Below are 22,590 nucleotides of genomic sequence, written 5' to 3'. Positions count from 1 at the left end.
TTTTCGCATCTGGAATGGCCCGTTTCAGTTGCAAAATTAACACACGAAGAGTACAACCAGAACGGTCCGTTCTGATTTCAGAATGGCCCGTTCTGATTTCAGAACGGGCCGTTCTGGGTCCAGGTGTTTTCAAAAAAATTGTCATGCACGTGACATCCACGTATGCATCTATGTGACATCCACGTGCCCAAAAGTTAACTCCGTTTAAATAATGTGGATGGAAGTTCTACATTGAAACCAATTAATTAATTTAGAACTAAATTGAAATCAATTAATTAATTTGGGACCAAATTAAGATCAAAAATAAAAGTAAAACTACATTAAAACAAAAAAAAAAATTATAAGGGACTAAAATAGGGTTTTAGCCTTTCTTCTAAATACTAATACATGGTTACAAGAAAAAAAAAAAGTGTCTGGATTTTATCTAAAATAAAATGGCGCAGAAAATTAGCATTTCTCAAAATATTTTGCCTAATTGTGGAGAGAATTGGGCGGTGGGTAGTGGAGTCCATTGTACTGGAACACAGCAAGCTATGGCTGTCCTCGTTAATTCTCCCCTGCCACAACCATGCACTCAGGTTCCTTATTCCTCCTCTATCTCACTTCTTCATTTTCCCCTCTCATTACTAACTAATTTAATTCACAGTGCTTGAAATCGAAGCAAGAAGTTAGGTTATTGTCACGTGGGCCAACCATTGGAGGAACCACCAGAAGCATGAGGGGTTTTAATTCCCATGGAACTCTGAAAAGGAATGGAAATGGGGTTAAAGCGTTTTTCTTTAATCCTGCACAAGACCCCATCGTCAAAGAAGCCCTCAAGGTATGTCTCTTCTGTTCTTCTCACCATATACCCTTATCAATCAAACTATGCTTACATTCTACTATCTTATCTCTTGGTGAATGGCCAACTGGTAGCTTGCATACTTGGGAAACTAGATTACTACGTGCTCTCGGGCTCTAAGAGAGGGGGAGGGGAAGTAAAAAATCCATTGATATTTTGAGTGTTTGTGGTTGATCGGTGGGACTATAAGGTATGATTATGAAAGAAAAAAAAATAGTATGTTGTTCCAGATAGTTGTGTCATTTGAGCTTTGTTGCCAACTTCAGAAGTCAGGTTAAGCTTGATTATTGTCCATTGTCAGAGCACTTTTACCACTGATTCATGAACACTTGAGTAGTTATCAAAATATAAAGTTGGTGGTGGGAGTTATTTGAGAAGTTCCGAACAAGTTTACACCAATCTACTAAAAATATGACATTCAATTATCTGTTAAATAAGTTTCTCTATACTACTACTACTACATGTGGTGGTGATTAAATTTGATTAAAATATCTTGATATCAGAAGGAAGTTATCAACAATTGTTTCTCCATCTTATAGTATCAAGAGTATCCTGTTTCCTGATTTGTAATCGTGTAACCACTGAATGTGATGCAAAAACATTTTTGTTTTTGGTTTTGGTGGATAATTGAGATCGACATTGCTAATTTGATTTGATCATGAGCATCTGGATATTTAAATATAAGTCAAGCATACTGATAGGTACAGGTTAGTTGAGGGCCTTAGAAATTGTTAGATTCAGTTAGTTTGTTAGGGGGGTTGGATAATAAGAAATAAGGCATATTGCCTATAAATTGGAGGAAGGTTTGAGAGATTTCCAGATTGGGGTATCTTGTTAATTGAATAGAGTAAAGGCCTTTGGGCATTGGGAGGTGCAGACTCTCAAAGTTCTGGGATCATATGGTAATCGGGGGAATTTCCCCATTTCCTCAATAAATCTGACCCAGTTTCTATCACATACATAGATAAACCACCGGAGAAAAACTATGCAGAAGTCATAACACATACAGAATGATAACTTTTTTTAGAAAAAAAAAAATTTATTTATTTGATTTGTCTATTTTGTTCATCAGTGGAAATGCTTGTTTGACTTTTCCCTGTTAATTACCTTTATCTTTTATCAATGCTTACGATCTCTAAACGTAGTTCTTATATATATATATATATATTTTTTTTAACATATGTCCACAAGTAGAGGGCAAAGGCTTTTCAGTGCTCAATTTTTGCTTTGTTTTTTTTTAATAATTACTCACGTATGAACTAGCTTTGTTATGTTAGTTATTTGTAGTATTGCATATGCATGTCATGCCAGCATCAACTTGTCTCCCGTGCTTGAGCAAATTTTATGACGGAGCTGAAATGCAATTTATTGAAAAATCAATGAGTTCCTACTCAGTTCCTGTGTAAACATTCTAGTGATTTTTACTGTTTTTATAAAAGAAAAACATAAATAGGAAAAAAATGGTTTTGTGTTGCTAACTTTGTTAAAAGCTTTCCACCAATATTCTCAACTTGATTGTTAGCCAAGCTAGTTTCTCTTGACTCCCGAGAAATATTTAATTGACTTTTGTCATAATACTATAGGCTGAAAAAGCATTAGCATTCTGTTCTGCCCACAAGGATGATCATTGTGTGGCATTGAAAATTTGACATGTTTATCTCAACTTTTGTCATTGCTATAACTGCAGGAACCAGTGGCATTCTTTGGTGGAATGTTTGCGGGTATTTTAAGGCTTGATTTGAACGAGGAGCCTCTCAAGGAATGGGTTACTAGGACTGTGGAAGGTGCAGGTATTACCGAAGAAGAAACCAATACAGAAGAGTCAGCAAATGAGGCAGCTCCACAAGAGATTCAGATTGAATAACAATTGCAATTGATTTATCTGCATACATGTTTTAAGAAACTAGCATAGGATTAGCTTGCTGACAGAGCAATAAAAATTGGTTCAATTGGTTATGAATTATAATTTTTGGACTACATATGCGAAATGAAGAACTTCGTTCCTATCTATGCTGAAGGTGTATTTTATAACAAAGAATTCTGTATACGAGATCGCCATGCTAAAGTGTTAGTGATATACACAAATACGGAAGTCAGAAGTGACCCTAGTTGAAGGCAATTATGGTCTACACAATAAATTCAAATTCAAGTGTAGTGTAATAGTTGTGTTGAATAAGTTTTTATGTAATCAATATAATTCCTAACCAAGACGGACATGTTACAACCTTCCTCCCTAGATTCGTAGTGGTATACACTCTTTGTCTAGTTTCAAGGAACATCCTAAGACCCAATTAAAGTTAGAAAAAAAAAAAAAAACTGTTCGTTTAAGATTTTTTCAAGACCTAATAGTATTTTCCCATCTACCATAATGTCTTTTTGTAAAGTGTGAAAAGTAGCCTTAATGGGCAAGTAAGGTTTCCTTGATTGCCAAGCAAGTCCGAAGAATGTCAATACGTCTATCTCCTTATTTTGTGGCAAGAATTACCGTTACCTGCCATGCATTTTACTGTCGAAATGATGTTGCTTGGTACTTAACGCATTGGTGTACATCATCGCGCAAGAGTAATGTGGCAAAATCAGTAATGTCCAACAGTTCTAGTAAGACTAGTCATACAATTAAGTAATAGAACTATAAACACGTGAGGTGTGTACATGTAGCATTGTTCTTACAGCTTAATGCTGACGCGTCAGTCACACCTACAGGCTACATCTTTTTACAGGTGTCCCGGCCACAATGAAAGAAAATGTAAAAAAGAAACTCTTGTTTCTGACGCAACGCAATACAACAAAGTGTCAATATTTAGATGAACTACCACTTATCTATTTCTGTAATTTGCATGCCGTTTGTAGGTGAGGAAGGTAACCACACTACAGTACCTTTTAATAGACCAATCAATTCATCTTCCAATTATATTATCATATTTTGAAGTCAAATAAGGAAAGTGTGTATATAGCATCGACAGCACAAGCATTATAAGCCAAAGTTCCTCTCACCCAATGTCCCCGTAACCAAATAGTGTTTGTCATCACAAAATTTGAGAGAGAAGAGCACTCAGCAAATTGATTTGTATTCATGGCAGATCATCAGAGACAAAGGATCCACCCTATGGTGGGGGAAGGACCACCACCCCCAACAACCCCATTGGTACCTCCAGGCTCTTCAAGATCAGAAAAGGGTCTCCCTTTACACCATCCTCCACCACTACGTGCCATGCCAGCAGCATACCCTACACCAAAAAAAGGAAGCTGCTTCTGCAAGTGCATATGTTGGACAATAAGCTTACTTATTCTCCTCCTCATTATCTTGGCTGCAAGTGTTGGAATCCTCTACCTAGTCTTCAAACCAAAGCTTCCCGATTACTCAGTTGACACCCTGAGGATAAGTGATCTGAGTCTTAACTTTGACATGAGTCTGTACGCAAAGTTTGATGTGAAGATCACTGCAAACAACCCAAACAAGAAGATTGGCATCTACTATGAAAAGGGTGGAAGGTTGAGTGTGTGGTACACAAGCACAAGGCTTTGTGAAGGGTCACTGCCACAGTTCTACCAAGGTCATCAGAACAAAACTGTCCTCAATGTGTCCTTGACTGGTCAAGTGCAATCTGGAAGCACCTTGATGACAGCACTGCAGCAGCAACAGCAGACAGGACGCGTTCCGTTGGATCTGAAGGTGCATGCACCAGTTGCCATCAAACTTGGGAGGTTGAAGCTGAGGAAGGTGAGAGTCTTGGGAGAGTGCATGTTGGTGGTGGATAGCTTATCATCCAATAATCTCGTAAGCATCAAGGCTAGCAACTGCAAATTCAGAATGAAACTTTGATTTCCATGATGGGAGAGTTTGTCTTAGTTCATGTCATTTGTTTTTATTCCTTGGTTTTTTGGACTGAAGACTTTATTCTTTTATGAATATCTTTTTTGGATTCCCATTTTTCTCTAATTTCTTTTTATCACAATGTATCATCTATCACTTCTATACTTCTTTCTTATTATTTCTGTCTCTAGATATCAATTAGCATATGGTGATATTTTGCAGCAGTTCCATACAATTTTTGTTATCTTTTATTTTTATCTTTCATGATTTTGACAGTAGATCCGATTGCTTGATTGAGTGAAAAAACTTTTCAAGATTTGTTGTCAAGATTGTGTGACTAATCACCGATTTATGTTGAATAAAGAAATTGAAACGGCATATATTTAGTCAAACTTCTCCAAATGAGAGGGATTGAATTCAAGAAAGAGAAAAGGAGGGCACAAGAAAACATGACTAAATCCTAGAGTTTGAATTGTTGTGATACAAAATACTGACATATATAACACCTCTCGATCCATTAATATACCATAGCATATCTTTTAACGCTGATGAATCTTGTCAAGTAAACATTTTTCTAATGAATTTCTAGATTGAATTTTAGATCAAAAGCCTTACTCACTTTCGGTGTACACAGAAAATGAACATGAAATGGAGGTTGTAAAAGAACTAGAAGCATAAAAAGAACTTTGGTTGGAACTTGGAAGTGATCGTTTTATAAAACACGCTTCGCAGCAGTTTAGTGTGACTTTGAGAAACCTAATATATGTCTTTGCTTTGACAAAATTTGAATGGTATGAAATAGAAGGTAGCTATATGACCTGCAGGCTGCAGCGTCTATCATCAACCTTCCTTACTTACATCAATTCAATTCTTTCTTTTGCTCATTCCTTCTTAAAATATAACGAATGTCTTTTTTAATTTATTATACTTTTTTTTTGCGTTATTTTAATTTTTTTATATTAAAAACAATTTAAATGTGGTTATTATCTCTGAAAATGAGATATTTTAATAGTAATAGATCTTTAACATTTTTTTTTTTATAAAATATTTGTAGTCGATAATAAGTACAAAAGTTATTTACTTTTACTTCTAAAAACACTGACAAATAGCAAAAACATATATTTTTTAGTTTAACACGAGACTAAAATAAAAATAAAAAACAATGCCAAAAATAAAGTTAATTAAATTATAAGCTAATTATAATATTTCTATTTAATAATTACAAAATATATAAAATGACAAATTACATTAAAATTTTGCACAATAAACAAAGAAAATAAAGATAAGCAACCTTTTTTTATTCCATCATCTAATTTAATCATAAAATATTATATAATATATATATATATATTACACCAAAAAAATATTTAATTAAATATTATGTGGTATTATATATATTTAGACACATTATTTTAGTAAATATAATAAAAATATAAAAGTTTATATATATATATATATATATATTTTTTTTTTTTTCTGTATTATTAAATATTTTTAATTTTTTTCTTTTAGTCATGTATTTCACCCATTTCTTTCACAACTAATTAAAAAATCTTTCAATTATATCAATTTATCATTTTTTTTAATTATTTGTCTCTTCTAATTTGTACCTTCTTATATTTTATTTAATAACTCTAAAATAAATTATTCATAATTAAAATTATATTATTAATTGTAATTGGGTTTGTGTATATAAGAGAGTTAGAAGAGCGAGAATTTGATTTTGAGGGGAAAGAAAAATGGGTAGCGAAGAGGATTCGATTGAGCAATCCGTCGCGTCCCGTCGCGAAAGATTGCTTGCTCTCAGAGCAGCTCAGGAGTTGTCCAGTGCTCCCGAACCTGATTCCGAACCTGAACCTAAGCAAAATGACGACGAAGAAGATCAACAACTAGAGTGAGCCTTTTCCCTTTCTTTCAAACCCTAACTCTCACCATTACCAATTCTCATTTCCATGGATTATTGAAATTGTGCTGTTGCAGAATGAAGTTCCGTAACTACGTTCCTCACGACAAGCACCTTCAGGAAGGGAAGCTTGCTCCCGCGGTGCTCCCAAAGTTCGAAGACGCTAGCGAAGCTGTGCCTCCGCCCGAACCTGAGGCCAAAGAGGTACTACTGATGCTGTTATTGTTGCTTTCGCCGTTTGGTAACTCATTTTCTCTAATGTTTGTTTAAAAAATTTAGGATCCGTTTCTGAATATTGCGCCCAAGAAACCTAACTGGGACCTGCGGAGAGACGTGCAGAAGAAGCTTGATAAGCTCGAGAAGCGAACTCAGAAGGCTCTCTATCAACTCATGGGTATGTTTGTATATATTTATCTCTTTTTTTAATATCTGTTATATGCTGAATGATTATGGGTATTTTCTCTTGGTTATGCTAATTGTCGACACCTTATTTCATGGAATGAATCTTTTATCCAATGTTTGGTAATTGATGACGAAAAAAAATATTATTTGTCCCTTGATTTTGCTTCGAGTTTTTTCCTTTTGCCCTGTATAATTTATCTGTCTTGTCAGCTTTGCCCTAAATGCTAATTCCTATTGACGGGTTAATAGAGATTGTTTGTTTGTGACATTCAAGTGCGTGATAAGCAGTTGACTGATGATATTTTGAGTCATAGTTCTAAACAGTAAATGATGCCCTTTTTCTTTTTTTCATTTTCTTCCCCGCAATTTTTATCTTTTCAAAGGCATTGGCCACATTTAAGAAATAGTTTCTAGTTCACTTCTGGGCATTTTTTTACTTGGCCTTTAGTGTGGGTTGAGATATTTAGCAAAATGGTGGATCAGTGGGTGGGCTACTGGTCTTAATAGATTAGAGACTATTTTGGTCTTCAAAACTAGCTAGAGATTATGGAAGAGAAAGACATCAGGAAGAAGAGAAATACAATTGTTGTCTTTTATTTTACTTTTTTGCCAAGTAGGTTGAGTAAATGTTCATCTGTCAAGTTCTTGCCACTGATGCCATTTGTGTTTCATATTCGCAATTTTGGCTAGTCCATGAAACAGAGTTGGTGTTTAGGACAAAGTTGATGACATAAAACATAAAATTTTTGGGAGTAGGAACAAAAATTACTCATACGAGTTGAGACTAACTTAAAAGACTAAAATGAAACATTTTTGCCTCAACTGATTATATTATGGTCTATATTTCTTTTGCATTTCTAGAGAGAAATGTACAATTATTCCATGTTTAAACCAAGTCTATCAAATCACAATTCAAATTTTAATCACCAAGTTAACTTTTGAATTGTGAATCATAATGGTAGCTTGACTAAATTAGCACTATTGTTAAAACAATTTACCAAAAGATAGTAAAACTAAATACATGGAGTTTTGGTCAAGTAGGCAGCTGATATGGAATGCAATGTGCCATTCCATGCAGCTCCTCCTTCAATGAGAGAATGCAACAAATGGCAGTCCGTGTAATTTTTTATAATGGTATGTAATATTATTAATCCATTCTTATATAATAAAATAGAGCCCTCTCACTTGAAAGTGAAGTCGGGTCCCAAACTAACAGGCAGAAAATGAATGGGTTTTGGTTAGATAAACAGTTTAGTTTGGATTCAAAAATACAAACCTAATCTTCATATGGATAAGTGTCGGGATAGTCAAATAATAACCGGACCCAGCCCAACCTGGTTCATTGACAGGATTGCGTTTTGTGTGACCTAACCTTCCCATTCCCATTATACCCAAATTGGGGTCCAAACCCTACCGCCACATTCTATTCTGTTTCCGTGCTTGTCAGCTCATTGACCCCAATCTGCCAGTTAGGTACTATATGAATCTTATAAAGACATATAACCACTAATATTATTATTTTCAGCATTTTCAAATCTCATAGGGTCTTTAGTTTCTGCTGTCCATATGTATGCAGATTATTTGTCTATATTCTGTTTAGTTGGATTAGGCAACTGCTCTAGTTTTTCTATCATCGGATTCTGTAACGACGCCTTCATCTGAATTACTTGTGTGCCTTCTAATGAATTTGGAGTCTTTATAAAGGATTTTTTGTTTTATACAGTGGAACAAGAGAAGCAAAAGCAATTGGCTGAAGGAGATGATACAAATGGCACAGCAGAGTAGATTGCAATTTGTTCCGGAAGCTGGAAAATATTGAAGCAATATACTGAAAATTCCTGACCCATTTAAGCTGCTTAATGCTTAAAAAATGGGCTCTAATACACCAGTCTCTGCGATTTTGCAGTGTTTCCTGAATGTTGTATCATTCACTTTTCTTTCAATGACCAAGTATGAGTGTATTAGATCATTATTTTAGAGGCGGAATATCCCTGGATTCTGACAATAGGTGTATTATTTTTTATTTTTTATTTTTTTAATTTTAACGTTGCTCAAATATCCGAGATGTAGTTTTTTTTTTTTTTTTTCACTTTAAGTTCCATGGCCATTGTACTGAGACTAAAAAACGAATGTTTTAGCTTAATGATACAAGGGATTCTTGATCTTTTGGGCAATCCTATCCTACCTACGAGTGAAATTTTTTTTGGGGGGGGGGGGGGAGGGGAGTATAGCCGCATAGGGTATAGTCCTGAGTATTGTAAGCTGAAACTCTTTAACGACAGACCAGGGGTTATTCCTATTTAAGAGGCATTTTTTCACTTAAAATGAAAATCAAATTATCTTGATGTGAAATTAATCTTGCTTTGTATCCATAAAAATGTACCAAAAACAATTTCGTATTATTGTAACTAAATGTGAATCTGTGCATTGAGCGGCCGAATTATGAGTTTCATGGGAGTAAAAAATAATTGTATAAAACATTAAATATTTTCGGAATGAATTAGTTATGAAATGGAAGGAAAATAACCATTTTAATTAGTGCAAGATACTGAAGGATTTGTGCATCAAATAGGTTTTGGGAGATCAGATCCAAGAATTGTACAAAGAAATATCCATTGAACCTAATCGGCTAGCTAGTCACATTCCCATGACCACATAAGGTGGGGCTTCTCTTGAATTCAATATGTATTCTACCGCAAGCAAATAAATCCAAGCACGTTGAGCTTATTCAAATCAAAAGATAAAAATTATTAAAAAAAATCGTATTCACTTGGTAAAAACTTACTGACCCAATTCAAAAATATACAGCGCAGGGTATCATGACATTGCATCAATAATCTTAACAGCAAAAAACAATCTCAGACAAATAGTAATATCCTTCAAATGTTGATCGAGCAGAATAAACTCAAAATAAGTAGTTTGCAACGTAAGAAATATCTCAAGCACTATCTCGACAAATTTTAGGGATTGATGAATCTCAAACCAATTGTGAATAAACATAAAAGAAATAAACCAATACAGTATCTACGATAGTACAATTTTCTAAGCATAACTTGATATTGTCTCAGAAAATAACGAGAAAAAAAGGGGAATAAAGTGGTAAGCAACTAAAATGAATGAGAAGAATTAGGAGGTATATTATCAATGAATCTAATCCAAATATGAGGTGAAGAATACTTGGCCATAATATATAAAGAATGAAAATGATTTTACAAAGAATGGAGGTGAAGTCTTGCATAATCACAATATTTACTGCTATCCACCTTTTTCTTTCTAAATGTTGTGGTTATGCAATAACCTTCTTTGGATACCATGAGTTATTTTACAAAGAATGTTAATGATTTAATGGAGGCATTTTTGTAGATGTAAAATGATAACAACATGATTTAATGGCCTGTTTTTTTCTGTTTCCCTTATCATTGGTTTATTTAATTATGATTTACACATTGTTGGTATGTGTTGAATGTTCAGTCAGAGTCTTGGGACTGCACTCCTGAGAGAAAACATTTGATTTCAGATTCCAATGTTATTTCTCCTCGTCATTCCTCTTTGAGATTAGCAAAGAAGCATATTGTAACTAGAAGAAAATCTGTCAGCAATCTAAGTACCAGACTCCACTGTAATCAGCATTTCAAATATAATTTAGTTAGCCTACTACTAAATCAAAAAAGACTCATTAATCACAAAAGATTCATTAAACGAATTACTGAACCTAACAAAAATTATAATTATTAACAAATTTTAGCCAATAATAATGAGTTTTGGAAAGAAAATGTCAGAGAAAGTGCAGGTAGCATTTCTCTATTTTCTATTTTTATTTCATAGTTTGTATTGTTTTAAATTATATTAATCAAAACTCCTCAGGTAATAAAATAAGACTTTTGTTATTATAATAAGACTCTTGTTATTATTATTATTATTATTATTATTATTATTATTATTATTATTATTATATACTGTCCAAAACTAAATGCAGTATCTATGTAAACAGTTTGATTGTCATAGCATACCATTGTTTGATAAGATGTCGAGTTCATTTTGTTAAATTGTCAGATATACTGTTAACACGTCGAGATCACCTTGTTAAAACGTCATAAATTCCCTTGCATTTATAATTCTTTCGAATGCTAACACAACCTAAAGGAAACCATTTTTTCTCTGCAATGCACATGTCAATTATACACACAATCTCACTTGTACAACTTGGTTTGCCAAATGGTTGATTTGACTGGCTTTACGCGGAAACAAAACAGTAATAATCATATTATTTGGGTATTGGCTAGGAAGGAAACCCTTTCTTTTCCCAAGTAGACAATTTACATTTAACACAACCTGAAGCTCTATTTCCACTTGCTGGCCTTCTTTCAAATATTGTGGAGGAAGTGAGGAATCAATTTATGAAGCAAAAAGGGAAAGGTAGACACAAAGGCAGAAATAGTTAATTTTCTACTATTGACAAGCATTGAAAAATCACTCTTCTGAGCTTGAACTTGGCTCACATCTTCTTTTCTGAGAAGATGACATCTCTGAGATCTGCACATTTGTAAGGTTTTATCATTTGTCATCCATTGAGATGATTGGTTGCACCACTTTGTCCCCCTTTCACATTTTCAGTTTTCCAAGAGGGATCCACCTGAGGGAGTTGAAAATCATCCGGTTTCAAAGCCAAAGCAAAATCAGGCAATGTTGGTGCTGTCTCCATGATTCTGTAATAAACATTGACAACAAAACACATGATTTTATTAGTCATTCTACTTACTCACTTTTCATTTAGCAAGAATCATTATCAATTATGAAATTACATTTACGCAACAATTTACTAATGCACTAAAGTTTACCTCTCATAGGAGTACAGATCACGGTTTATTCGCACCTTGCTTGAAGTATCCTTTGGAATTTTCTCACAAAGATATTTCATAGTCCCCCAAAGTGGTGGATTTCTGCACCATGACTGCCAGTTAGATGGACCATGAAAAAGAATATTACCACCAAAAGTACAATTTTTAAAAGGAACCTAAAAGATGATAAACGTATCAAAACCATGGTCTGATATCTCGGTGATTAAGTTCAGCTCATAAATAGGGGCAATGACAAAGGTGCCTGAGAATTTTTTTAAGAATATATTGAATTCTCATGCCAGAGTTGAAGTACCTAAGAAGATCTCATTTATGAACCTGACATCCAACTAGTGTCAAGAGAGACAACTGCGATTCTCTCAAAAGAAGGCATAAGACTCGGGTCATTAGCCCATACAGAATCACATAGGCATCATGTCTTTCATTCATTGTTCCTTCTATTATATTCACACCCGTGCTTGTGCTATTAGCATTTATGCAATAAGCAGAAATTACTCCACAGCTAATGAAAATCACATACATAACATGTATCCATTACCAATTCCAAAAATGGGGTAAATAAAACTGATGATGCTATCACATTATATACAAGATGCATAACTCGTGATTTAAAGGTTGTCTCAAGGAGATTTTGAAAATTAAAAGTATAACCTAGGATGATAGCATAATAGCATAAAAACAAATCAGTTTATAGAAGGGAATACTATGAATAACCTTGATGATGGAAGTGCTGTGTTGAATGCTTCACACAGCTTCTTACTTTCTTTGAAATACTCATCCGCTGCTTGTAAAGCAGCTACAGCCATCCCATGAGATTTCTCTGTGTTTCCCTCATCAAGAATCAATCCATGATAATAATATGCCGCAGCCTAGAAAATCATTGCAATAAGCATATCAATAACTTCCCATCACTTGCAACTGCTAAAGGCATCTTCTAAACTTGTTCCTGAATTATGCATGGGTATGCTCAAATCAAAAGAAAGCATATACACCAGTAACTGAGTTGTTCTAGGTCTAATTAAAAATGATTAAGGGAATAAAATATAAGAATAAATCAAATGACTTCAGCATAATATTGTCATAATTTTAAAACAGGAACAGGTGCTCATTTCCTTAACCAACATAAAACCCACTACCAAGTCAATGAGATTTTTCTTCAAGAGAATGCTGTCCCCCACACAAATGCAAAGAACAAGGGTAAAAAACTAAACAATACACCGTAGACAGAAAAGAAAACCAATAATATTGTTAAGAATGGGCTGTGCCTAACTCTCAAAAAGTAGCTTAAGAGGGGAGGATTGCCTCCTATTAGAAATGTTTCAAAGAAAATAAAATATTATTGATAGAAAACTTAACTTGAATGAATTGCAATATGTAGGCAACTATTTATAGTTGTTGAAGAGTACAAGGGAAGCTATCTAACAAGCGTACACAACAAGCTAACTATCCTACTGACTGCATATATAGATGATTCTAATAGATTATGTTATCAGACTATACATTGAAATAGAATACAAAGCAAACGAAATAGTAAACTCCTATACTCCAATACCTCCTAATCAATGTGAGTCATCTTTAACACACGTCTCTTCCAAGATTGGACATCTGGAGTGTGAAGTTTGTAAAACTGGAAGGTTGCAAGTGACTCAAAATCAAGATTGGATAAGCTCTTGTACCATTTTAAGAAGTGAATTAGGCCTAACAATTAACTAAATGTCCCTATAGCCACTTCCAACTAAACTTTATACCCTAAGAAACATAAAGATCTAATCCCCACTTCTCATGTTTCAACACCAACTTCATATTTTATCTTCTGGACCATTAATTATTTGTTTCGTTTTATACCATCTGCATTTATAGGCAGAAGGTACACAGTAACCAGAAAATTCCACTCTAGTTGTATTACTATAATACATAGTAATTAATTAGCAAGATGCAAATAACTGGGGAGAAAAAACACAAACCTTTGCTTCAATATACTTCCATTTCACAAAAAGCCGATGTTTTTCACCCCAACCATTTGCTAATGGAAGGGTCATAATATTATCTTGAGCCTGCAAATTGAACAGGTTAATGAAGTAATGAATACCGGTTAAATGGACTTGTGTTAACATACTAATGCACACACATACAGAGTACACAGAACTGAAACAAAGATTTGTCTAAGGGGAAAATGCTATAGATTTAGAACCAAGAGAAACAATTAGAATCCCATCTGAAAATGGGGATAAAACAAATAAAACATAGGATAAATTGAGAAATGACAGATAAAAGTTAGTTACTTAGTCTTGAAATCCTTTTAAAAAGAAACCAAGAAATTCGTCAACAGAACAGAAATCTTGCTAAAAGAAACTTATGGAATGCAAACCCAGAAAAACAGAATGATACTCAATACATCTGACGTGACTAAGATTTACATGCTTAGAAAAACCTCTTATTTTACAGATATTGAATTTGAAAGTTATATGGAAAAAAGCTCGGTTGGGGAGAGCATATGGTCATAAACCAGAAGGTTACACATTCAAGTACTACTTCTAGGTTTCTAGCATTGTTTACACACACACCCCACACCCCACCTCAGAAAAAAAAAATCATATGGATATCTACACCCTATTAAAAGTTTGCATTTGTACCTGTTGCCAATATTTCACCATCTCACATGCAAGTCTCCGCTTCACTGCGAGAGTGGCCTTGGTACTATCAATTGCCATTCCAAGTTGGATATCTACACCCTATTAAAATAACAAAGAAATAAATAAGTATACCTAAAATAGATGTCCGAGAGAGATAGAGGGAAAGGTATATCTATAATATTGAACAGTCCCCTTCTTCAGTCCTCCATGCAATGTTGTTAACATTATACATGACATTCCCCCACACCAGATAGGAGAGCCACATATACACAAATCTGATGGTTTTGAATCACACAAATTCTTAAATGGAAACAACACATCATTAGACCTAAAACTCTAGGCTAATATTTTAATTAAGACAAATCCACAAGAATTTGCACCATGAATTCAATCAAAACAATTGCAACCAACCGACAATGTGCCCCTTTCAATCCCTTCATTGCTTTAAACTTCAACCTCAATTCATAAAATTTACATTTTATAATTTATATATCAATGGAACTAAGAGATGACTTGAAATTTGGTGCAAGTACTAAAATGTCAAACACATGTTCTCAGATTCAAGTGAACTAAAATGTTCACTCCTTCCTTTTCACCCTTACCAGTTTATTCCTTATTATGGCAACAAAGGCATGTACTAATATACTGAAAACTTGAACACGTTCTCAGATTCAATTATTCAACATGCAAAAGATTTCTATTACTTTTTTTATAAGCTTCAAGCAACTTAAATTTTCTATTACTAGCCTAACTTATGAGCAAATTTATATATATCCACTTACTCAAAATATTTCCATAAACTTTTCAGAAGAGGAAAGGTCTGAATCTGCTAGACCAAAAAAATTGAAATGACCTACCTTAATGTGGAAGATTAAACTGAAGAATGGTAAAAGATTTTAAGTGGAAAAAGGATGTATGTGATGCACAGAGGAAATTTATTTGAATGATGCTCACATTGTTGTTGGATATGTCTTACTCTAAACACATGCTGATTATCTAGGGCTCAACCCTTTTTTTCTGATTATAATAGTAATTTTATCTTCATGAAGGAAATGAAGAATAGAAATATAGGAAGCGTAAAACTAGTCTGATAAGCTTTGAGCCCTAACTTGGTTGAGCAATACGCCATGCTTGCTCTAAAATTGATTCCTATGTCCACAATTGGCCACCAAAAATATTCTAGAAGTCTAGAACAATTGTTGACAGTATGTTATAGAATAGATTCTATTTTTGTTTCATTTCCCAGGGGACTTTCACATGTGGGGAAAGGATCAAAACTAATCTTTGACAACTTAAGCATATAGGTCAATGATTCCTTAATAATCAACAAGGCTTTTATAGTATCATCTGATATTTTGTGAAATTAACATCTAAGCTGATGTTAGTTTCTGCACAGACTCTCCCAAGCTGTGACAGTACCAACCTACTGAAGACTATTTTTCTACTTTATGCTCTTCAACCCATCTAGTAGGACAAGGCTTGGTGGTTGTTTGAACTTGCACAAGGGAACAGGATTGTAGAATGTCCAATTCTACGATCCAGCACGCGATTCTGTCAACCATGCATCAAGCATATTGATTAGCATGACATGCAGTTAGAAACATGATTCATTAAAAAAAAAATGGTAGCATTATTATTAATTAATGCAGTCTAGTGGCCTTCAATTTTAAACAAATTATGAGCATAATGGGAATATATTAAGATCCCACATTGTCCCAGTAAATGGGCAAAGGATCATTTATATTGACTTGGGAAATCCTTACCTTTGAGCTAGTTTCTGGGGTTGAGTTAGGCCAAGTCCATTCCCAATTTTAATAATAAACACATAAATAAACCCTAGCAAAGCTAATTCTATTAATCATTTGCTTGAATACACAACATAACTTAGTGAGAAGAATGATGGACAAGAAGTTTGCTTCAATAGATAGTGAAGACTTATGAGACGCATTGGTTTTATCCATTAAATGTGACACATTTCACTTATTAATTATCTGCTAGGCAAAAAATATCAATACCTGTCCCAATGCTTGTAGACAGAGTGCTCGAAGAACTCCTTCTGCAAGGTCTACCGGTAAATTTCTCCTAAAATCAGAAGCAACAGTGAGAAGAGTAATAGAAATAAAATAACAATGAAGATGGTAGTTTAGATTACACAAAACCGTGTGACAGACAACTGATTGAATTACATGGGTACAAACCTGATTTCTGCGGGCAACTGTGGAAGAACATGCCTTACAGCACAATCTAGATACCCAGCTGCCTTTAAGAAGATATCAACAGAAGCTCGTCTGCTTTCTGTTAGTAATTAAACAAAAGTTCAAGCTTTGCAGTAGGAACAATATACATAAAGGCATGAATGAAGCAGCACCATTAGAAACAAAGTTTTGCAACATATAAGGCCATAAAAAATGTGTTTCCAGTTAATCAACTACCACAATATATAACCAACAGGTGAAAAAAATCACAGGAAATTTTGTATTATTCTGTCAATAAGAAGATAAAATTTCACAAATTATGATAAACTAGACATGAACACACAGAACTTCAAAGAATTATTTACTTACTGCATATGCAATGAACAAGACAAGAAATTTTTTTCTAAAAAAATGAAGAGAAAATCATCTTTCTTCAAACTTCAAATAGAAATTGACAAATTCATAAATACTATCAATTAAAACACACCTTTTTTTCCATATTCATATTGTTGATCTGAAAATCAAAGATAATTGTAATTTAATGTATATGTGGAGACTACAGAGTCCATGTAACCACAAAACCACAAACACACAAAGCAGAAACAAGATTAACTGAAAAACCCCAAAGACATTCTACTTGTGCCTCAAAATGGAATTACTTTGCTAAAATGTATTTTGGTTGTTGATGTAATTAACAATAAGATTATGGGGCAAGTTACAAGGAATATGTTAACATGTGCTTAAAAATTGGATCACTCACCTTCTGATACTTTTGGCTGATGGCCATCACTGGATGTTCTGGGAAGAAGTAATAAATTAGCCTGTGATAGTAATAGCATTGCCATCAAGTGCAAAACTGACAACACTTCATACCAAGCATTGGACATGGATGTTTCCTGTAAAAATGTCAGTTGCACCAAAAAAAAAAAAAAAGTGGAGCAGACAGAAAATTATCAGCATTATTTTGTATACAAAGAAATATTCAAATCAAAGCAAAAACCCACGTGCATAAAAAAAATAGAAATCACCTCTGCGTCATCCTCTTGATTCACCCAAACAAATTGTACTTTGTATTGCAAATGGTTTCCTGCACAATAAAGATCAGTAATTAGTCAGGACATGCAGAGGAGAGAACATGCCTCAACTACAAATGGACTAAAACATGCTTTACCATTTTCAACTAATCCCAAAAGTACTGGCAAGTAATCTTCAAGAGCCTGCTGAAGATCAGCCAGCGTTGAACCCCCTGAGGATGAAATTGTGTGATGCATCATTAAATTTGAGCAACTCATTCATTATAAAATGATTCATCCTTGCTAGCACTAACCATGTTGGGTGGCACTTTTCCTTTTTGTTCTTGTAATTGTAGGTCCTTCTTGGCCGGCCATTACAACTATACGAGTTCTAAGAGCAGACAGACGTTCCACTGTACTCTTGGACAAGTAATCACCAAGTGACTGTGCAAAATCAACTGGTTTAGGAATTCTTAGACCGGGAACATACACAGCAACTTCCCCAATACTCCCTGGCCTCCTTCTATTTCCACCAGAATCCTTTGGAGTGGACACGAAGCAACCCATGTCCAGAGAGTACTATACCTGCTGATATAAAAGAAGATACAGTGAATTTCCAGCAAGAATCTAGTGTTTTTGTGCACACAACAAGTTTCTAGTGTTTCTGACATCAAGCTACTCAAAGTTATGGGGATAACAGTCCCCCAAATATATTCCAAAAACAAAGATGTCAATTCACTGATTAAAGTCAAAAAAGAACAGAGAGCACTAGCAACTTAACAGGGAAATTAACAGTAGAAAAGCCATCAACATGAGTAAATAAATGTCAACCAACAAAGAAGTGGTGGTGGGTTACTCACGAGCAGCATTGCATTTTAAGTTGTACTAGAACTGTCCATAATATTTTAAAATTGTCATATACTTTATTCAGCACCATTAATTTTCCCTTTATTTTTTTTATTTGGCCCTTCATAAGCAGCATTAATGGTTCTCACTTCTTTATTCTACTTTCCCATTTCATAATCTAACACATGATTAAAAATAAGCACCAAAGATTTATCCAACTAACCTTGTCGTTTGCCTTGGCAGTTCACTGATCAGGTCAAAAGCTCAAATAATCTCTGAGCCAAAAATTCACAGGGAGAAACGTGAGATTGAGGAAAAAAATAATAACAGACAAAAGCAACTAGATCACAAGAATGGCATGAGACATGACAAGTGTGGTCCGTGTCAACGCTTCATAGTGATGACAAGGAAAAGGTTTCAAAAGATTGCAACAGGCATGCATGGTGATAGTAAAACTAAAAGGTAACATTTTCCGTGCACCCCGTTACACCAACAACAGAACCAACCTTAAGCAACAACTTGAATGAGAACTTCCTCAAGGTAAAGAAACTTCAAGGAAAAGGTTTTGGCTCATGAAATTGAAGAACATAGCAGGGGAAATCCAACAAAGAATGAGAATCATGACTTGTAAGTAAAGTGTTTCCAAAGAAATTCAAACAAGCAACAATTGCAGAAACGCAAAGGAACTCGTCCATTGTTTTTGTCTCTTCCTTGCACTAATTGATGAAAAAACGCGTCTTGTCACGACTTCAAACTACTGTCATTAAAGTCACCGATAAATCAGGAAAAAAGGTAATGATAAAAACAAAATGTTCGGGAAATGGAAACTGAAGCTTGAAGTTCAAAACTTTCTTAAAGTGATGAGAAAAAGGCTCCATTGGGTTGATGAAAAATCACACAAAAATATTGGATTTCAGAATTCGGATTTACATCCCCCCCCCCCCCCCCACACAAAAAAAAAAAAAAAAAAAAAAGACTTTGTTAGATTTCATCCCAATATATATGTTGAACTGATTTCATAATCCAAATTCCAAAGCAAAACCCAATTCCAGAAAAACACTTGTTTTTTGAAGAAGAATTTCTACACATGAATTCATCATTTCCGAAACAAAACAAGAATACAAAAAAAAAAAAAAAAAACAACCTCCACAGTCCACCCTGATATGCAAATCAGAATCATATGCTGCTAATGAGTCTTACCATGAACAGAAAGAGTGCAACAATTGAGCAAAGCAGCGTGAGCACCCAATAGCAATCCAATTGAGAATCAAAGGAACCCTAATAAAAGCAGAGAACTTGCGGGTGCCCAGAAGCTAAAACTAAACTTGAAAAGAATGTGATCCTAAGCGATTCCTTCAGAGAGACGAACAGAGACAGGGACAGAGACAGAGACAGAGTCACAGTCTTCTTTCTTTGAGAACATATTTTAATTATTGTGGAACATTGGATATTGCTTGTTTTTATTCATTCTTACATCAGAATAACATATGTGTATGTACGACACTGTCTACAAAGTTCTAAGTTGTAACACAACCAGATACAATATGGTATTACCATTTAGCAATCACTAGGTGGCTTTATATATTATTTGTTAATTCTTCATTATTAAAATTATCATATTCGTAGCAATTGCGTTTAAATGGCGCACATTTTGCAATACCACTTCTTTTTCAAAGCCTCCATTGATTCTCACTCTCTACTCTCTACTTTGTGTTGTATCTCTTTTTGCACCAAACTTTCATTAACGTATGTCCTAAGCTATAAATTAAGAAAATGAATTAGATTAAATCAAATAACTAATTAATTATAATACTATTATATCTTAAAATAAATAATAAATTATGTGTTGTGATGTTGTCCGTGGGTGGCAAGTGACCACACTGGCAATTCATTCAAACAGTATACAGGGACGGAGCCAGGATTTTAATACTGGGGGTGCCATATAGGGGGTGCCATATAGTAATATATATATGAGTTTATATTAAAAATATGAGTTTATATTAAAAATAGGGGGTGCCATATAGTAATATATATGTATATAAAAAAAAATTAAAATTGTTGGGGGGGCCGTGGCACCCGTAGGTCCCCCCTTGGCTCCGTCCTTGACAGTATACACACAATGCCAATGGGATTGCTTGCCGTCTCAGTCTTTTTGGTTTTGTTTTGCTTCTAGAAATAAATATTAAAATATTAAATAGTTTAATATATAAAAGTTACAAGTAGGTACTATTGTTATTGTATATGAAAGATTTGAATATATAAGTGGTTTAGTGGTAGGAGTTGATCCACACTTAAATAAGGTCAGATGTTCAAATTCGAATCCAGTCTTGTATATCAGTCACATTAAATTTTGGGACCAGCTATCCCACTTTTTAAAATATTTCCCTCATAATTAAAAAATTAATCACCGCTATCGATAGTGAATACTCTATAAATGAAAAAAAAAAAAAAAAAAAAAAAAAAAAAAAAAAAAAACGAAGATTTGAATGGCATGCAAGTGTGAGGTGATCATAAAACCAAGAGCCTAATCATCTGGTCCTCATCTATTCCCAATAACTGCGTGTTTTTTGTTTTCATCATTGCCCGCTATTTTATTATCAAAAACTATTGTTTATTTAAACCATTAAATTATATTTTCTCTATGCTTATATTAATGTGTTGAGCTGCTCTCATACTAGTATCATGTACATTTTTTCCTTTGTCAAAAAAAAAAAAACTAATAATAAATAAGGTTGATATGTGTTTATCTCTTTCTCTTTACCATAAGAGGAAAAATATGAATTGTACTTTAAGGTGTATTTGATAAGATAAAAGGTTAGGTGAAAAATATACTAAAAAATAGTGCGAATGAAAATAGACAAAAAAATAATAAGTTAAATGACATTAGGGGTGTTTAGTTTTAAAAAATAAAAATAAATGGGAAAATGAAAAATAAATCAATCAATTGATTTTATGAATCGATCAATTAAAACAGCTAGATCAAATCAAAGTATTTGATTTAATATACTAAATTAACATTTTTGTAATGAAGAAAATAGTTCATAATAAATTATGAGTTATTTGTAATCAATTAAGAACGGTGTAATGTGCATTAGTGTAAATGTAGATGACATATTTTTTTATTTCTTTAACTCGCCTATTTTCATACAATCAAACAATAATTTCTTTTTCTACTTTTTTCTTCTCTCTCCTCAAAACAGTCATGAATTTAAATATTATTTATTAAAATTATAATAAATGCATGTGTGTAAAATTAAATGAAACTTTTGTTGAAATTTCAGTCATTTAATTTTTTAATTTGACAGTTTATTGTATATTATGAAAAAGAAAATTACAAATTTTCCTTTAAAAAAAAACTAGTAAAAATGTTGACGTACACTTGACAGTGGGCGACGGCGTGAATAAATTAAGAAGTGTGGGCATTACTAGCATTAAAAAATAAAGACACGTGAATCATTTCCAAATCGTTAGAATCAAATTTACGATGATGAATGCTGAAACTTCAAGCCTCATTAATCCTTGAGCTATGTTCAATGTGCGTTTATAAATAATTCTAATTATATATTTTCTGAATTTGTTGGAATGACTCTATTATAGTGTTATTCAGTTTTTGAATATGTATAATTCTTTTCTTCTTCTGATTTTTTTAAGTCCGCTGGTATATAAACATCACTTTTAGACAGGATTATCATGTGTGATAAAAAAATTATTTTCAAATATATAGCATAGTTGTATTTATATAAGGGCTAAAATTTGAGATATTTTTAATTAAGTAAACTAGACTTCATCACCTGATTTATGTATATATTAGGTATTATATATATATTTATAGTTATTTGACTTCACAAGAAGTATATACAGTGAAATCAAACGAAAAAAAAAATTGAGAGTATTATGCACACTAAAATTCAAAATATGTGATATATTGATGGATCCAGTAATATGGTTATGTTTCCATTTGTTTATTGTTCTAGTGTGTAATTCTTGTGGAAGTATAAACAAAATTCTTTCACTTGATGTGTATCATAATTTGTGTTTCAAATAACTTAACTGTTAATTTTATCTCATAATATGTATTTCGTTAAGA

At 33.5% G+C, this 22,590-nt stretch overlaps 4 protein-coding genes across 7 annotated transcripts; 3 read left to right on the top strand and 1 right to left on the bottom strand.

Moving 5' to 3' along the window:
- Positions 1–419: 419 nt before the first annotated feature.
- On the top strand, positions 420–2,851 carry LOC109817967 (uncharacterized). The gene is made up of 3 exons (XM_020383334.3): positions 420–578; positions 647–820; positions 2,529–2,851. Exons 1-3 carry the CDS (start codon positions 435–437, stop codon positions 2,703–2,705), a joined length of 495 nt encoding a protein of 164 aa, XP_020238923.2. The 5' UTR covers positions 420–434; the 3' UTR covers positions 2,706–2,851.
- Positions 2,852–3,774: 923 nt separating this feature from the next.
- Positions 3,775–4,879, top strand: LOC109817970 (Late embryogenesis abundant (LEA) hydroxyproline-rich glycoprotein family). Its single transcript, XM_020383336.3, has one exon. It carries the CDS (start codon positions 3,915–3,917, stop codon positions 4,662–4,664), a length of 750 nt encoding a protein of 249 aa, XP_020238925.2. The 5' UTR covers positions 3,775–3,914; the 3' UTR covers positions 4,665–4,879.
- Positions 4,880–6,361: 1,482 nt separating this feature from the next.
- On the top strand, positions 6,362–9,134 carry LOC109817955 (Cwf18 pre-mRNA splicing factor). The gene is made up of 4 exons (XM_020383314.3): positions 6,362–6,549; positions 6,636–6,762; positions 6,838–6,952; positions 8,684–9,134. Exons 1-4 carry the CDS (start codon positions 6,395–6,397, stop codon positions 8,743–8,745), a joined length of 459 nt encoding a protein of 152 aa, XP_020238903.1. The 5' UTR covers positions 6,362–6,394; the 3' UTR covers positions 8,746–9,134.
- Positions 9,135–11,098: 1,964 nt separating this feature from the next.
- Positions 11,099–20,055, bottom strand: LOC109817954 (uncharacterized). Of its 4 annotated transcripts, none has more exons than XM_083059837.1 (14): positions 19,704–20,055; positions 19,010–19,260; positions 18,727–18,778; positions 17,972–18,245; positions 17,816–17,890; positions 17,673–17,731; positions 17,405–17,540; positions 16,648–16,744; positions 16,465–16,531; positions 14,450–14,548; positions 13,781–13,870; positions 12,531–12,685; positions 11,799–11,900; positions 11,099–11,666 (listed from the first exon to the last, which is right to left on the bottom strand). In XM_083059837.1, the coding sequence occupies exons 4-14, from the start codon at positions 18,222–18,224 to the stop codon at positions 11,522–11,524; spliced, it is 1,278 nt and encodes a 425-aa protein (XP_082915963.1). In that variant the 5' UTR covers positions 18,225–18,245; positions 18,727–18,778; positions 19,010–19,260; positions 19,704–20,055; the 3' UTR covers positions 11,099–11,521. The 4 variants fall into 4 exon arrangements, with proteins under 4 accessions (XP_082915963.1, XP_082915962.1, XP_020238902.1 ...); XM_083059836.1 differs by having other exon boundaries at positions 17,972–18,242; positions 19,704–20,054; XM_020383313.3 differs by lacking the exon at positions 19,010–19,260.
- Between the last annotated feature and the right edge of the window lie 2,535 nt (positions 20,056–22,590).

Source organism: Cajanus cajan, chromosome 7 (assembly GCF_000230855.2).
Source record: "Cajanus cajan strain Asha chromosome 7, NIPB_CcT2T_4, whole genome shotgun sequence".
Taxonomy (NCBI): domain Eukaryota; kingdom Viridiplantae; phylum Streptophyta; class Magnoliopsida; order Fabales; family Fabaceae; genus Cajanus; species Cajanus cajan.
The sequence above is the reverse complement of the archived record's forward strand: the minus strand, read 5'-3'. Positions and strand labels throughout refer to the sequence as shown.